The following is a 16,164-nucleotide window of genomic DNA, read 5'->3' as shown; positions in this document are numbered from 1 at the left end:
ACATAGCCAAAAACACTGTAGCAGCAATGGTCATTCGGGTCTTCTGGGGTTCATCTGATATTTGCCAGGTGCCCCTGTGGGAGTGGGCAGGAACACCTGGACAGGCTGTGCTGCTCACCTGTGGCATACGGAGCAGTCTCTGTTCCCTTGGACGAGTCTCATTCCCAGAGTTTTGAGAGCAGGTTTGCAAAGTGGGGTGAGGAGGGTCCTCGTGGTGCCGTGTGGGTGCAGCAGACCTGCTCCCTGGATCCAGGCTCTGTGTCCATGCATCCTTCTCCCTGGAATCAGCCTGGTAGCTGGGAGAACCTTGCAGAGTTGCTAATGCCCCCTCTTGGCAGGATGGGCAAGTGGTTTCTACATAGTTTATTTTATGTTTCTAGGTAGTTTGGTTTTTATTTTCCATATTGAAGCTGTGTCAGCAGTTATTATTCTTCTGCCTGACTTTTCTGCAAATATGTTGTCGTGGTTCCTTCTAGGACCAGCCCAGCCATTTTTGTTTGCTGTTCAGGTGGAAGGTGCCCATCTCTTCAAACGCTTTGCTTGAATCTTTTCAACTTTCAAGATCTACCCTTTTGAAAGTGCATCCAACATTTCTCATAGAACTTGTGTTGGAAATTATTATTTTCTTACATCTGCATGAGACTGCCATTTGCTTCCTCTTTGCAGATACCTGGGACTGAAACAGGAAGATTGAAAGATATTAGAATGGGATTAAACCTTTAAAAAAAACCCCAGGCCTTTTGGCCAAGGCTGGATGGATCATTTACCATTATGGCATCTTTAAGTGAGAGGTGCTGAAGTTTCAGTTGTGTTATCCTCATCTTAGAAAATATTTTTTCAGACAGACTTTCCAAGTCATTTGGGTTCAGTATTACTTCTGGAATTGGATTGGGACTGTGTGAAAAGGAATTGCTAAGGATGCCCTTTTAAAGCATTTCTTTGGAGGACTCACCCTCTGAAGAAAGGGCTTTGTAACTCTGTTCACTCTTCTTCCAAGTGGCCCCACAGTTTTCTAGGATCTGGCAGGAGAAAAATCACTCCTCTTTCCTCCTGCTTGTCCTGGGGAGGCATGGGAACACTTAGGATCTAGAGAGGAGAGAGCAAGGAGCACCAGGTTATCCTGTCTTGATTCCTCAGCCTCAAAGTACCAGGTTCCCAGGAGCGATCATTTACAAGAGCACACAGCGACAGGACAAGGGGGGAATGGCTTCGGACTGAGAGGAGGTTTAGATTGGAGATTAGCAGGAAATTCTTTGCTGTGAGGGTGGTGAGGCCCTGGCACGGTTTTGCCCAGAGACGCCGTGGCTGTCTCATCCCTGGAGAAGTGTCCAAGGCCGGGTTGGGTAGGGCTTGGAGCAACCTGAGTTCCGACAGGTTGGTGACTCATGTCCGACTCCCCCGGGAATGACGACACGCCTGTGATGGAGGCGCGGGAGGGCACCCAACGGGGGCCAGAGGCCCCCGTTGGGTGCCCTCCCGCACCTCCATCACAGGCCACGGGGCATCGAAGCGCTGCAGGGCGGCTTTGTGAGCTGCTAATCCGGGCCCCAGCTGCCATGGCGGCCGCGTTGCCATCGCGACGGCCCCGCCGGCGGCCGCCCTTTGTTGGGGCCTGGCGCGGCCCAGCCGGGAAGGGGAGAGTAGGAGGGAGGGGTGTGTGTGTGTGTATGTGGTTGTTGTTGGTTGCGGTGGTGGTGGGTGCTGGATGTGGTGCTTCCGTCCCCTGGGTGCGTTGGTACGAGATGTTTTATCCCCTCCCCGCCACGGCAAGAGGTTTGTGCTGAGGCCACCCCTGGGAGGAGACGTAAAGATGCCCGTGGTGGGTTTTAATGGCAATAAAATCCCATCAGTTGTAGCCTTGGTGTTGAGCAGGGTGAGATTATTTCACATACTGTGTGTATAGACACCTAGGTATCTGTCTGAGGTGTAGTTTATAGCAGGAAACAGCTTTCAGAGCACGTGTATTATAGTAAATATGTTTTTGCAAGGGGAGCACGTTTTTGGGGTGCCTCTTAGATGCCTGATCTCAAAAAAATTTTCTTAGGAAAAAAGCTCAGGTCATAGAATATTAGGTATTAGACAGAGGAAGGCTGCAGCTCTGACTGCATATGGTGTGTGGTTTGGAAGGAAGTGGTTGCACATCTCCCAGCTCTTGAGTGCTCGAGCACCACGGCAGTGCCTGGCCATTGCCCAGGACGTTGCTGTGCCGTGGGTTTGTGTGGATGTGCACTGGGCTCTGCCACTTGGAATTGCTCCTGCTTCACAGGCTCTGAGAAGAGGAGGGCAGGTCAGGCAGAGTAAGTCAGCAGCAGGACTCTGCTCATCAGCACTGGGGTTTTTTTTCTTGTGCCGTCTCTCACTGTGACAGGTTTGTGTTCTCCAGCTACCTGAGCTGAAGTCTTGGGGAGGGGCACTGCCTCAGAGTGCCATTGACACAGCTTCCTCCCAGTGTTTACTGGGGAGGGGGGCAGCTCTTTTCCCAGCCATTTGGTGAACCGGGTGGAGGAATGGATTTAGATTTTAAAATGAACAAACCCAGACAATAAAACCTCTTGAACAATTTTGAAACATCAGGTTTGCCCCCAGCATGGCACAGTAGTGCTGCACCACGAAGGGAAATGGTGCAGGTGCAGGAGCAAGGGGTAATGGGGAACTGGCAGCGTGATGAGCTGCCCCCAGTGCCCATCTCCTTAGCTGTGTCTTGGGAAGCTGCTGAGGAGTTGTTTCCGATCTGTCTGAAGTCTTATGTCCCCCATATCTCCAGCTTGGATGCCTGGCACATTTCTCAGGTGTTAGTTAACTTGGCTGAGGGAGGCTGAGCCAGGACAGGAAGAGTGTGAGATGAGCAGGAGCCAGGTTGTCTGTTGTCACCTGGAGTGGATGTGTTAGACAAGGCCAAGGGCATCAAATACGGTCTCTGTCTGCTTATGATGGTACTGGAAACGTTAGCAAGGGCTCCTTCCATCCCCCTGGAACTGAGGTGGAGCCAGGTGTCCCATGTTGTCCTGAGGGGCTGAGAGTAGGATCTTCTCCATTCCCTGACAGGGGCTGTGAGCTCTCCACAGGCGAAGCTCCTGGCTGCCTGTGCCAGGGTAGGGGCAGCTCTGCCCTCACCAGTGGCTGTTCTGGAGAAGGCGGCGATGCAGATGCTTCCCGGGATGAGGCAAGGGAGCAGTCCTGTGGAGTTGGGGGCGTGCAGGGCTTGCTGCCTGGGGAGCGGCTGTCTCACATGGAGGAGGAGGAGGAGGAGGAGGGCCAAGGCAGCTGCTGGCCAGAGACTGCTGCCACCTCCCCTGAGCACTTGCACGTCCAGTTTCATAATCGGATTAAGGCAGTGGTATTAGAGAGGAGGGATGGGTCAGTGGGACAGGTTTACACTGGGGCTTACACGGAGGGGATTGAAGTGTATTTTTTAACCCTGCTCGGCCTGACCCGTGGAGTGGTTTGGATGCAGCCCCGCAAGGCAGCACCCGCGGGAAGATGGGGGGAAAAGTGGCACCAGGCGGTGATGTGCTCGTTGGGGAGGAGAGAAACCCCAGGCCGGCTGGGGGATGGGATCCGGCTGCCCCTCCCCCCGGGAAGGCAGTCCTGCTCAGGCCTTGCAGTAAATTTGCTCTAATTACAGCCTCCAGCAGTGGGAAACCTCACTTAGAGGAAAGGCTCCTCTGGGGTGGGGGCGGGGGCGCTTCCCAGCTTTCCCAGGCAGGCTCTGTTGTCTGAGGCCTCCGCTTCCCCTGTCGCTGGGAGGCCCCTTATTCCTCTCCCCTCTCCAGCTTTGCTTCTCTCCCCCCCTTTAATTCTCCTCTCCTTTGAGGCTGGGATTTGGGAACAATGCCTTCCCTGCTCCTTGCCCCCCGGCTGGAGCTGCAGGCAAACAATCGGGGTCGATTGCTGCCAGGGGCTCAGCTCGGCAGCACCTGCCCCGGGCTGGTGGGGGGACCATGCTGGTTGTGGCTCAGGGAAGTGCCTGGTGTGGTGACTGCTCTGTGTGTGTACCATGTTTCCTTACAGGGGACAGGAGGTCTCCTCTTGATCCCTTCAGGTTTGGGGAGGCCCAGGAAGCTCTGCACAGTTGTGTTGGAGAACGCGTGTGGCAGCAGCAATAATCTGATCGCAGCCCTTCTCTTTGCAGGTGGACGATGCGATGCTGATGTTCGACAAAACAACCAACCGACACCGAGGTGAGAGCAGCCTTCTGGCCTTAGGAGAGGGAACTGCAGAGGGTCTGCCTCCTGCCTGGCCTAGGGAGGGGTCGGTATCCCAGCAGCAGGGGATGCAGGTCGCAGCTGCTCTTTATCTTGCCTCCAGTCGCCCCATTCTTTTGCATCTGCATCCTTTACCAGCAGCCCTTGCAGCACAGAGAGCTTTTGTCCAGTGCGTTTCCTGTGCTGTAAACTCGCCGAGTTGCAGATATGTGAGAGGAGATGGCCCCCTCCCCTGCCCGCTCACCTCCGTGGCTCCAGCCTGCAGTGTGTGTCTTACCTTGTCCCGAGTAATCTGAGCTCCGGGAAAGCTGACACGAGAGCCTGAAGAGTGCCTGCTCCTCGCCCCTTCCTCGGCCCGGAGCCCGCTTGTGCTCCCAGGTCACCTTTTCTTACCCGAGTTCTGCTGGTGGAGTCTGGTTACAGGATGGGAGCAAGGCTGTACTATTTGTGCCATCCAGACCCAGCCCACCCATGGCCATCCTTGCCTTCTGCCTTCCTGGTGAGTCCTCAGACCGACTACCTGGTGGCGTGGCAGGGCTCGACACTTGCATCCAACTCGGAGATTTATTGGCCACAACTTAACCTGCAAACTGCCTCTTCCCAATCAGTGCCAGTAGCAGCCCTGTGCTGGCTGCTGTCGTGTGTGTTGTTTGAAGCACTTCCAAGCACCTCTGCCCCAAGAGCAGCGAGGGAACACTCTCTGTGCCCTTCAGGTTTTTGCTTTTTTCTAAAGCCATTAAATCTACTCTGACTACCAGGCCTTGGATGTTGTTCCAGCTTCATCTTAAAGGGGAAGAAGTGTTAACCCCTGTTCCTGCTGGGAGGTACCTTGGGTACCTCCCAGTCACTGGTCCAATTAAAGAGTTGTTTGGGAAGGAGCAGGGAGAGCTGCCAGCCACTGTGTTGGCAGCGAGGGACTCAGCCCAGGGCACAGCAGGCCTAGTGAGGGCCTGATGGGGCTCAGGGCTGGTTTTGGCATCAGGGTTTTGCTCTTGCATTCCTGAGCTGCTCTGCTCCTGGGTCTTGAGGTCAACGGTGTGAAACCACCTGGGCACAGACAGACAGAGGAGTTTATGGAGAAATGCTTCTGGCAGTATGGAGAAAAGGTTGGGTTCTGGGCATTGGATCCCCATCTGCTTTTAAAAGTTATTTTAAAGCACCATGGAATTGGCCAGTTCTGGAAAGCAGAAAGCTCTGCTTAATCCCAGCTTGCTTGTACAGCAAGTTTAGACATCCTCCCACCTGCCTCAGTTTTCCGGAAACGGCTGCAGTCAGCTGAGAGTTCAGTCTGCCCACCCGAGCTGGGCTTTGCCAAAACTGTCAGCAGAGGGGTTGGTGAGAGAAAGGAGGTGTGAGCGTGGGCCAGGGGCCAGGAACACGCTGTCCTGCCTTACCCCAGATACGAACCTCACTTTGGTGAAACCTTGCAAATCGCTGTGCCTGCGTCTGCCTCGCTCTGTGCAGCTGCACTGCTGAGATGTGCCTGCTCACACGAGGCTTTATGGCCAGTGCCTGCCGAGGGAACTGCAGGGTGCTGCTGCTGGTGGGGTGCATTTAGTGAGGATGGTGATGTCCTGGCAAGCAGCTGTTGGTTCCCCCACCGACTCTTTGTGTGAGTGTCCGCCTGGATCCTCCCCAGTGTTACCAGCCATGTGCTTTGCCTTGCAAATAGCAGAGTCTAAAAAACACCCAAATCTGGTTTTGAGAGCTGTTGGGTTCAGAGAGGGTGGGAAGTACAGGATGAGGAGGAAAGGAGAATCTATAAGGGGATAGTCCTGTTCTTGTGCATAAAAGCAGGATTTGCTGGAGAGGGAAGATGAGTGACAGCTGTTTTAGAAAGGGCTGATTGTACTGTCCTCCTCTCCTGCCAATAAAAGGCTGTGGGTAGCGGGTGCAAACTGTGAGAGCTCTGACCTGATCAAGGGGTTTTGCCTTTTCTCCAGGGTTTGGGTTTGTCACATTTGAAAGTGAAGACATTGTGGAAAAAGTGTGTGAAATCCACTTCCATGAGATCAACAACAAGATGGTGAGTGTCTGGGGCAGAACCTGGAGAAGGAGGGACACAGGCACTGGAGAGAGCAGGGCAGTGGCACAGGGGCAGGGTGTGAGGAACTTGGCTCCCAAATCATTTTTCTCTGCAGTGGGGAGTTGGATTGAGTCTTTTCCCCAAAATCACAGCAGTCAGTGTGGGAAAGGAACTTGTCATGTGGGGGGTGAACCAGCACAGCAGTGAGTTCTCAAGGAGGAGAGCTAACTGTAACAAGGAATTGTGCCGTGCTTGGAGGTTCTGAAATCACACAAAACCTCATGGTGGCCTGGGAGGGGGCAGGTTTTACCTTTATTCAGAAATTATGAAAATTAGTCTTTGAGGCCCTGGTGCAGAGCCAGGCAGAACGTCAGGGGCAGCACCAGGAGGAGAAAAGCAGTGTTTGAGCTCCTCACTGGTGGCTGCAGGGCGAGGGAAGGCTGGCAGTGAGCAGGCAGGAGACAGGGATGGCAGGGAAGGGCAGCAGAGCGGGATGACAGCGGTGGCTGGAGCTGGGACAGGCAGCCCTGCCTGGCCTGCCTGTGCTCTGTGGCAGTGTCCTGTGCCCAGGACAGCCAAGCCTGATCCTTACTTTCTTGTGGCAGGTGGAGTGTAAAAAAGCTCAGCCGAAGGAGGTGATGTCCCCAACGGGCTCGGCACGAGGGCGGTCCCGAGTCATGCCTTACGGGATGGATGCCTTCATGCTGGGGATCGGCATGCTGGGTAAGCCCCCGGACAGCTCCCCAGCTCTCCCCCCTCTCCCGGCCGTGCCAGGCAGCAGCTTAGAGGTTTATTCCGGGAGCGGCGGGGCGGCCAAGGGCAGCGCTCCCCGTGCGGGGCCGGGGGCGCTGCGGGGGAGCCGGGACCTGTTTGCGATCGCGACTTGCCCTCTGGTGGCACCTGGAAAAACTGCAAACGCGTCACCTCTGCCCTGCGACAGCCGGCCCGGCCTGGCCCGGCCCAGCTCTGCTCCTCGGCAGCTCCTCAAGGGTCCCGCAGTGCCGTAGCACATGGACTGTAATTCCTTAATGCCTCTCGTGGAATAGGATGTAACCACAGAGCTGAGTGTGGAGTAATCTGTGCCCAGGCATCTTCCTCCCACTCTTCTGCAGGTTTTCTGATTAATTAGTTGATTAAAGAGCCCCTCAACTTCCACTTGAAACAGTGGTCTGTATAAATGTCTCCACTGCCATTTAAGGACTGTGAAAATGCCCTTTAAGTTCTAGTTCAGTTTTGTCTCGCTCTGTTTCCTCCCTCTCAGATACAGGAATTATCTGGTATTGCAGGGAAAGCTATACATTTATTGTGGGACTATCTTGTAAGGAGAAATTGGTGACAAGCAGGCTGGGTTTCATGTCAATGCTTCCAAGGCAAATGTGTTCAGAGAAAAGATTAAAAAAGGATAAAAAAAGCCAATGGTAGCCTGCACTTCCAGGTCTACAAACCCTCATGCCTGGATCTGAGAGTCAGTTATGATCCTTCCAGCACGGGTGCTGTTCCTGGCTTCTCTCTTTTCCCACATTCATTTGAGCCAGGCCTGAGCTGACCCAAGAGCACTGTTTGCTCAGGATCATCACTGGTGTTGCTGGGCAGGGTGTACTGAGCCTGGCTCTCAGTGCTAAGCCTGCTGAGTAGCAGTTAGTCACTGAAACAAAACCCCCAAAAGGGCATTTTTTCCCTAATGTTTTCACTTGACTTATTGAAGGAAAATAAATCTCCAGCCTGTGGTTTTGGGTTTTGCCTTTTCTAAGCCATCTGAATTTTAAAGTGGCGAGGCCCAAGCTGAGTCACTGGGAAATCCACATGTTCATGTCTTTGGAGATCTCAAATCAAATATTCATCTCTGAGTCAGTGCCCTGCATTCTCAGAGGCTTGTTCTGGATAGGTGGTCAGCTTCCCCGGGAACGGCAGGAGCTGCCCTCCCACCTGGAGCTGGGCAGAAGCGCTCTGCCTGCATTCCCCAGCACTTCTGGTGCAAAAGTGACTCAGAGCTATTCAGCCGTTCAAATGCCCCTTCCTCCCTGATCTCCCGTTTGTAAATCCAGCTGATGCATCACAAAGCCTTAGCCTGCAAAGCTGTGAGTTCGAGAAGGAAACCTCCATGTCCTTACATGTTTGGAGCGAGGAAAAATTAAACAGGCCTGCTAGAACTCCTCTGCAGGCTCGCACGTGTTGTGTGCTCTGCCCAGAACTCTCCTGGGGTTTCTGCTGTTCTCCTTGTTTCTGCTTTCTAGAGCCAAAGGATGCTCATGCTGCTCGTGAGCAGCCAGGCACTGAGGGCACAGACCCTGCCAGCTTGCACTAACAGAGCCCTTTTCTCTTCCCCAGGTTATCCAGGCTTCCAAGCTGCCACCTATGCGAGTCGAAGTTACACTGGCATTGCACCTGGCTACACTTACCAGTTCCCTGGTGAGTGGAGCTCCCTGCTGTTTTTTTTGTTCTGCCTTCAGGTGACGGGTGCCCCTGGCATGATCCATGACCCAGGCTCTGCCCCTTTCACCCTTTCCCCTGTTTGGTCTTTCTTTAAATTGGAGACGGATGTGGAAGGGGGAGGGGAGAAGCCCTGGAATAGGTGGGAACAGCCTGTCCTTCATTAGGATTATCCTCACACTGCAGTGGCAGGAAAAGCCCAAGGCTGCTCCGACGCCCTTTGTGCTGAACTCCTCTGTAGGGCTGCTGCTGTGACACAGAAGGGCCCCGCAGCTCTGCCTGTCTCACCGCCTTTGTGTGTGTCTGTCTCTCTTTACCAGAGTTGCCACCGCTCTGAAAGTAGCACAGAATGTTAAATCCCATGTGCCAGGGAACTCCTGGGCACCTGAAACGCAGGCGCCTGCAGCGCTGCACTTGTGTTCTGAACAGCACCTGGACCACTCACAGCCTCCACAAAGCATCTGCTGGGCCAGAGGGCTGCAGATCCCCTGCAAACTGGGTGGTTTCAAGCTCCCAACCCTGCCATGTGCTCAGAACATGGACTCCACGATCAATGGGTGGAACCTGCTGTGCTGCAGCTGCTCAGAGCTTTGTGGGGCCTCCCCTCCCTCCCGCTCTCTGCCAGGCAGGGGAACGAGGCAGAGCACACTCAATGGATAGCCTCATATTGCTGTTTTTCAGAGAAGTGGCAACTCTGAGCATCCCTTCCTTACTCCATCCCTCAGTGTGATGGTTGATATATGAAGTTTTGATATTAGGGGCTGGGAATGGGAGGTTTCCCCTTTGCCTGAGGCGAGCCCAGGCTGACTATGGCTGAAAGTTGCTGTTGCCTCCTGGCTGTCTGGAAGCTCTCCGTGAATCCAGCTGTAGTGGCTTCAAGTGCCTCATTGTAAACCCATGCCAGGCTGAGCGTGGCACGTAGAGAGCACCCGCTGGCATTGCCACCAAGAGGTCGGATTGGCCGGGTCACAGAGCTGTGCTCCAGGGCAGACCTGAGGCTGCACAGTGAAGCTTGCACTCACCCTGCCCTGGCCACATTTATTCTAAGGATAAATGGATCCTTTCAGCCTTCAGGGCAGGAGTGCAGCACCTTTCAGCACCAGTTATAAATCAGTTTAAAGAAGACTCTGGCCTGGTCGCAGTCTGGCTGCAGGCTGCTCCCCCAGCAGACCCCGGCTGCTGTGTCTCTGCGGGGCCTCCCTCGGGGCGTGTGATGAGTTCCTAAGCTGTCTTGCATTTCGTTTTTAGAGTTCCGTGTAGAGCGGACCCCTCTCCCGAGTGCCCCCGTCCTCCCCGAGCTCACAGGTCAGTCCCGCTCGTTTCCTAAACTCACAAGCTGGAAGGGGAGAAGGGGGCTTTGTGCTGTTCCAGCGGTGTTGCTGCTCCACAGCCTGGCGCAGTTCAGACTGGAAACGTTCCTTATTTCCTCTTTTCATCTGAATGAGCTCCATCCAAAGCTGGGGCTGGAAAGATGGAGGGGCAATCAGAGCCATGGGTATTGCCTGTAAAAAGGGCCATGCAGGTCCTTTCCTGCTGCTTGCTTTGTTTTTAGCTCCTCGCCCCAGGCTGAGTGTAAACCAGATATGGAAAACTGCAAAGAGCAGGGTTACTGCCACAGGTCTACAAATTGTTTTAACCTGAACTGCTGCAAGGTTAAGATTTGGAGTGCTGGGAGAAGGGAGAGGGTGTGGGGGCTATTCCTAGTTATTCCAATCCCACTTCCCTGGGCAGGAGGAGCTGCAGGGAATGCTTTCCTTGCTTTCCCTGACTACTCCGACACAGGCTTCCCAGGGAGAAGTGAGTGTGGTGGGACTCTGCAGAGTCCTGCAGTGCTCACAGGGAGCCGTGGAACAAAGTGAGAGCAGAGGACCATTTTCAGTGTCCTCATAGTGCAAATACTCCCTGGATCCTCAGCCCCTGGGGTGTGTGCAGTGTGTTCTCTCTACATGATGTTCCTTCTGTCTACTCTCCCTTTCATGGCCATGTTTTCCCCAGCTCTGTCCTGTCCATGGTTTTTGTTGTAGAAAAGCAGCTTTGTGTAGCACCCTGCTCCCCGTGTGCCATCTCATTTCCCTGGTGTTCCTTCTCCCAAGCGCTTCCTTGCCCCCACCTGTTTCAGGGTTTGAATTTCTCCATAAAAGGGTGTGGGAAAACTTCCCGGGAAGCTCTCCTGAAATTAGCAATACAAACAGGCTTGAAAGGGAGTTTCTGTGGCACAGAACTTTGTGATCCTCAAGTTCCTAGGGATGCTCAGGTTGGCAGCCACCGATGAACAAATTTCCCTGATGGTGATAAAGGGAGACTAAATCTTGTCTCCCTCTTAACAAAACCCCTCCCTGACACCATGTATGCAGCTGCATAAGCACCTCTGAACCTTCTCATTGCCAAACAAAGGAGATGTGGGTCCAGTTGTTTATTTACATGTGTGTTTTTCAGCAAAACCCGTAAAATTTGTAAGGGAACATTGGTGATTTTGCAGAAATGTTTTTCCCTCCGTGTCCACCCCTGGCTGCCCTTTGCCTTTTCCTAGCAGAGGTGACCTGCATGAGGCCTGGCTGTCACCAGTGGCTGGGGCTCTGTACAACAAGAAGTTATTAATGCTGGTGTCCTGGCTGGGTGCCACGTTAGCTTCCAGTCCTGAGTGTCTCACTGAAGTACCAGCTGGGGATCGTGGCATTCTTCCCTCCCCGCTACGCTTACCTCCTGTTAAACAGGCCCTGTGCAGCCGCTTGGCTGGGCCACGGGCTGCCATTCCCATGTATAGGCTGGAGTTGGCCCCGTGGAGGGCAGGGCCCCTCCGCTCCCACAAAGGCCCAGCGAGCAGTGCAGCGCTCGAGGGCCCTCGTGCCTTGGAGTGGCTGCGGCACACGTGGGCTGTGCTCCATGGGCTTGGCAAGGGGAGACGAGAGGAGGGGATGGCACAGGCAGGGATGGTTGCTCCAGCACCCAGGGTGTGCGCAGGCAGGTGCTTTGTCACCACAGCACAAACCTGGTGTCTCAGCAGATAAGATTGCAAAGGCAAGGAGGGTTTCTCCTGGAAAAAAACCTGGAGTTTTAAGAAGACCTCGCCTCCTTTCTCAATAAAACCGCATTCATTCATGAGTTAGGGACTTGCAGCAGTGATGGGGCAGGAGGGTGTCTACCAGCAGCCTTTCTTTCCCAGGACAGCATCTTTGGGGGTGATGTGAAGCAGCAACATGCCTTCGTTGGCCCAGGGCCTGTAATGAGCGGCTAACCCAGATAGAAGCCTCATATGACGTTTGCTTGAAACAGGCTGGTGCCTGCTACTAAATATTCCCTCATAAGCTAGTCTGGGTTTCAGCCTTAACGCGATTGATTTGTTCTGACCTCTTTTTATGGTGCTCTAAACAGAATCACAGTGAATTTCACATTCAAGCATGAAATGCTGACCCAGTCATTTTAAGGGCAAAGAGAAACATACTGGCTAGATGCCTCCTGCCCTGAGGGCTGGATGCCTGTGGCAGTAGAGTTGGGAATTAGAACTGCTACATATAAATTAAGACTTACTGTTTTAATTAAGCCATTTCTAGTTCCTGCTCCCTAGGTATATGTTTCCTGCTTTTCTACAATGAACAATGAGGGTTTGAGCAATTCAGGAGCAAAATTCAGCGCGGGGAGGATGGTGCATCTTAAGCAGAGACACAGGGAGAAAGAGGCTATTAAAATGTTATTCAAGAATACTACCAAGAGACAGAGGAGGAGTTGAGCCTCAGGACGTTGAGCTTCAGCTGCTGTCCCTGAGCTGCTGCGTTTCTCCACATTTACTGCCAAAATCTGGATCTGTAGCTTCAGATTAACTGCATCTTGCAAGCTAAGTAGTGGCAGGATATATCTGAAATTGCCCACTTCTGGTTCAGCTCTTCCATGTCGTGCCCTGGGCTGCTCTGGGGTGTGGGCTTGGCAGAGCATGGCTCGTGCATTCCCCTGGACATTGGCTGTGCAAAAGGACACAGATAAATGCAGGGCTGTGCACTTCCCGGTTGTCATCCTTTGTTGTCCCCTGTGGTGCACTAAGGCCATATGTACGTGTGGGCCCAGTATTTTGCAGCGGGAAATGAAGGCTTCTGTCGAGGAGTTTCCCATGCCCCTGAGATGGCTGTTCCTTCTTTTCCAGCGATCCCCCTCACTGCGTATGGACCGATGGCGGCAGCAGCGGCTGCGGCGGCCGTGGTGCGAGGGACAGGTAACTGCCACTGCCCTCCCCAGGGCGGGGTCCTGTCACGGAGCTTTGCCAGGGGCCACGGGAGGGGGGTGGGACGGGGTTGCATTTTTGGGATCTTCACTACGTAGTTTTGCTGCCTGCTGTAGGTTCCACCCCCAGTCGCACCGGTGGATTCCTGGGCACCACCAGCCCCGGGCCGATGGCAGAGCTTTATGGAGCCGCCAACCAGGACTCAGGGGTCAGCAGTTACATCAGCGCTGCCAGTCCAGCCCCGAGCACCGGCTTCGGGCACAGCCTAGGGGTGAGTGTTCCCTGTCTGCCCTAGGGCTCAGTACTCCCTGTTGGCTCTGTGGGGGGAGGGAGGTGGAGAGTGGCACGGCCAGGGGAAGGGGCTGTGTCTCCACAAGGTGATGGAGGTGAGCAGCAGTGGGCAGCCCCCTCAGCCCACAGCCTGATTTCTGTTCAAGAAATGCCACCCACTGCAGCATTGGCTGAGCCCCAGACCACAGGCAGCCAGTGCAGAATGCAGCAGCTCACTTGGAACCCCCATCCCTGGTCTCTGCTGGGTCTTCCTGATCACCACTCAAGGTCCTGATTTCCAGACCTTTCTCTGATCTGGCTCAGGCTTTGCAAGAGCCTGTCTTGGCCCTGACACACTGTGATGTGCAGGGTGATGTGCTCTTTAGACTTGCCACCTCCAACTGAAACCAGCTTTCCCAGCATCTGAGCCATGACTGAATTTGTTGTGGTAGTAATTCTCCTTCACTTTTCTTTTGTTTAAGAGTGGGGTTTTAACTCTTTCTTCACAGGGTCCCTTGATTGCAACAGCTTTTACCAATGGGTATCACTGAAGCTGGGGACCAAGAAGGCAGGAGGTAAGAGAACTTTGCACAGGAGTGGGAAATAAGAGAGAGGAGTAAGGTTCTGAGCTGGCCCTGTGCTTGGGCTCTTGGCTGAAGCTGTGGATGCTGCTGTGAGGCTCACCAGCCTGACCCAGTCCTGTGGCCAGCCTGGGGCTGGGAGTGTTGTGGAGAGGTGACTTTGTGCCTGGGCAATAAGAGGAAGGAAATGGAGCACTGACAGGAAGAGGAAAGGGTTGGCCAGAGTCACAACCCAGTGGTGATCCTGAGAGATAAGCTTGGCTCACCTGTGTGGCTGGGGAAGCCTCTGCCATGCAGCTGGTTGTTCTCACTGCTGCTGAGACCAGTCTCTGAGGAGCAAGGTTTTTCATCTCCTGCCTGGGAGAAGGGTAGAAGGAAAATCTGATCAGTTCTGTTTCTGGTCCTCAGATGGGCCAGAGAGGGAACTGGTGAGTGGTTGTTGTTTGCTTTGTAAATGTAACTGAAGTGAGCTGGCTTAAAATAAAATTAAAAAAACCCAACAACCAAGCAACAACCAGCTTTTAAAAAAGGAGGGCAGAAACTTGCAGGGAACAGTGTCCAGGCAGGAGCCTGTGGCAGCCTGGTGGGGCTGCACTGAGGTGGGTGCTGGAGAAATGACTGGACCCTGCTATGTCCCAGCCCTTCCAGGGGTCAGGAGTGTGACAGCCCTGGGCAGGCCACATGGTGCATGGGACCCTGTTTCCCAGGGTCCTATTAAAGATGGAAACATCTCTGCCACGCCCCATCCCTGTGCCAGCGAGGGGCAGAGCGTGTGTTGAGGCACGGTTTGGGTACCGAGTGTTTCTGTCAGATCACACTGGAAGAAAACCCCAAGAGAAAAGCTTGTGGTTGTTCTAGATCCTGTCCCTTCCCTCCCCTGCTGTCCCACAGATTCCCCAGTGACCTAACCGAGGACAGCAAGCGGCTGGAGGATCTGGTGAGCCTCGGGGGATGAGCCAAGGTTACCTTTCTCTTGAATCAAACTGCACACTGCCGGCTGGCTGCCAGGCTCCTGCCGCCCTGCCCCGATCTCTCCCTTTGACCAGACCACACTGGACTGAACCCGAGGAGATCATCTCGCTTTCTTACTAACCACCGACGGTTTACGCTTCCCCCCTCCCTGCCCCCAGCCCACTGATTCTTCTTTTATTTATTTTATTAGCTGTTAGTTTTTATTTTTTTATTTTATTTTTTTATCTTTTTTTTGGGGAGCTGCCCCTTCTTTTTGTTGTTTGCTCTTTCCCGAGCTAGTAGACATATTTTATGAATTGGCTTTGTGATTGTGTTAGGTAGGTTTCATTGAGGAGTATTTTTATTTGGCTTTGAAACTGTTTTGAATATTTTCAACTCTGTTGTTGTTGTCGTCAGTGTTTTTAAAGCACGGTATGTAACAAGAATGCAGTTCTGAAGGGAAGAAAGAGACACAGAGAGAGCAAAGGCTGAGAGGAACTGCTGTATTTCTATTTTTTTTAAAGAAACTGTTTTTAATTGTTTCTGTTTTGTAAATGTGAGGCTTTGAAAAGTGTGAAACTCCAAGGATCCGAAAACGTTGGACATCGCTATGGAACAAAACAAATGTATATTTTGCTAAGTGAAAAACACTATCCTTACAGCTGAAAGATTTTTTTTTTTTCCTAGGTTTAGTTTTACGTGGGGTTTTCTTTTTCCTCCTGTATAATATGTAAATATCGCGAGCTGAACCTGGCTGCCGCCTGCAGCCTGGCTCCAAGGAGCAGCTCCAGGTCCTGGACTTGGAGCCGCAGCGTGAGCAATACTCTCCAGCAGAATCCTGACAGGACTCCGTTCTTTTTTTGTACACCTTTTACTGTAAGATTTAAGATTTTAAGACCTCTGATGAGATGAAAGGGGGGTGGGGGGGGCGGGCGGGGGTGAAATGTACCGGCCATCGGCTGTTTTGCTGAGCGGGTTAAAGCTGCTTCCAATTGCTCGATGTACAGACTCCATTCCTGGGCTCCGTAGTGCCGGCTCTGGGCTGGCTTAGGGAAAGGGCTTTGCCGCCGTTGCTTGTCTTGGTTACTTTGAAAGGAATTCACTCTCCAAACATTATCGCTTGCGTCAAGATTTCCTGGGAAGGGGGATCCTCCTCCGGAGGCGAGGGTGTCGGAAGGGGTGTCAGCCAGGGGGAGATTTGGGTGGTCGTTCTCTGAAGGGCAGGGCGCTGGGATGGGGATTCATTAACAGGGGAGAAAAGCATTAGGGTGGTGATTTTGGGGCGGGTTAAGGGCTTCTCAGGGATTATACGAATTATAGAATTGCAGCTTCCCGTTTGCTTTACTCTGTGTTCTGAAGACTGTGGGAATTTGTCCGTTGTCCTGTGCGGGGCTGATCCGGTCCCTTCTCCAGAACCTACTGGGGCTTCCCCTGGTGTGGTCCAGGCCCCTGCTAACCAGCACTCTGCTAGGGGAGGCCTCCAGCAGG

The 16,164-nt window shown here is 53.3% G+C and overlaps 1 protein-coding gene across 4 annotated transcripts in view; it reads left to right on the top strand.

The window, feature by feature from the left end:
• The window catches only part of MSI1 (musashi RNA binding protein 1), a 28,685-nt gene extending 13,093 nt beyond the window's left edge, over positions 1-15,592 (top strand). For 2 of the 4 annotated variants that reach the window (XM_027714185.2, XM_027714187.2), the window contains 9 exons: positions 4,133-4,181; positions 6,149-6,231; positions 6,837-6,954; positions 8,560-8,640; positions 9,910-9,966; positions 12,797-12,865; positions 12,991-13,145; positions 13,654-13,719; positions 14,617-15,078. In XM_027714185.2, the coding sequence (XP_027569986.1) occupies positions 4,133-4,181; positions 6,149-6,231; positions 6,837-6,954; positions 8,560-8,640; positions 9,910-9,966; positions 12,797-12,865; positions 12,991-13,145; positions 13,654-13,695 (654 nt within the window). In that variant the 3' untranslated portion in view covers positions 13,696-13,719; positions 14,617-15,078. Of the gene's footprint in view, positions 1-4,132; positions 4,182-6,148; positions 6,232-6,836; positions 6,955-8,559; positions 8,641-9,909; positions 9,967-12,796; positions 12,866-12,990; positions 13,146-13,653; positions 13,720-14,616; positions 15,079-15,363 lie in introns of those variants that run through there. The other 2 variants (XR_003539448.2, XM_027714188.2) reach the window with 2 other exon arrangements.
• The last annotated feature ends 572 nt before the right edge of the window (positions 15,593-16,164 follow it).

This window comes from Pipra filicauda, unplaced genomic scaffold (genome assembly GCF_003945595.2).
Source record: "Pipra filicauda isolate LSUMZ 115617 unplaced genomic scaffold, ASM394559v2 scaffold33_size4404698_pilon, whole genome shotgun sequence".
NCBI lineage: Eukaryota > Metazoa > Chordata > Aves > Passeriformes > Pipridae > Pipra > Pipra filicauda.
Note: the sequence above shows the minus strand (reverse complement) of the source record. Positions and strands in the feature narration are given on the sequence as shown.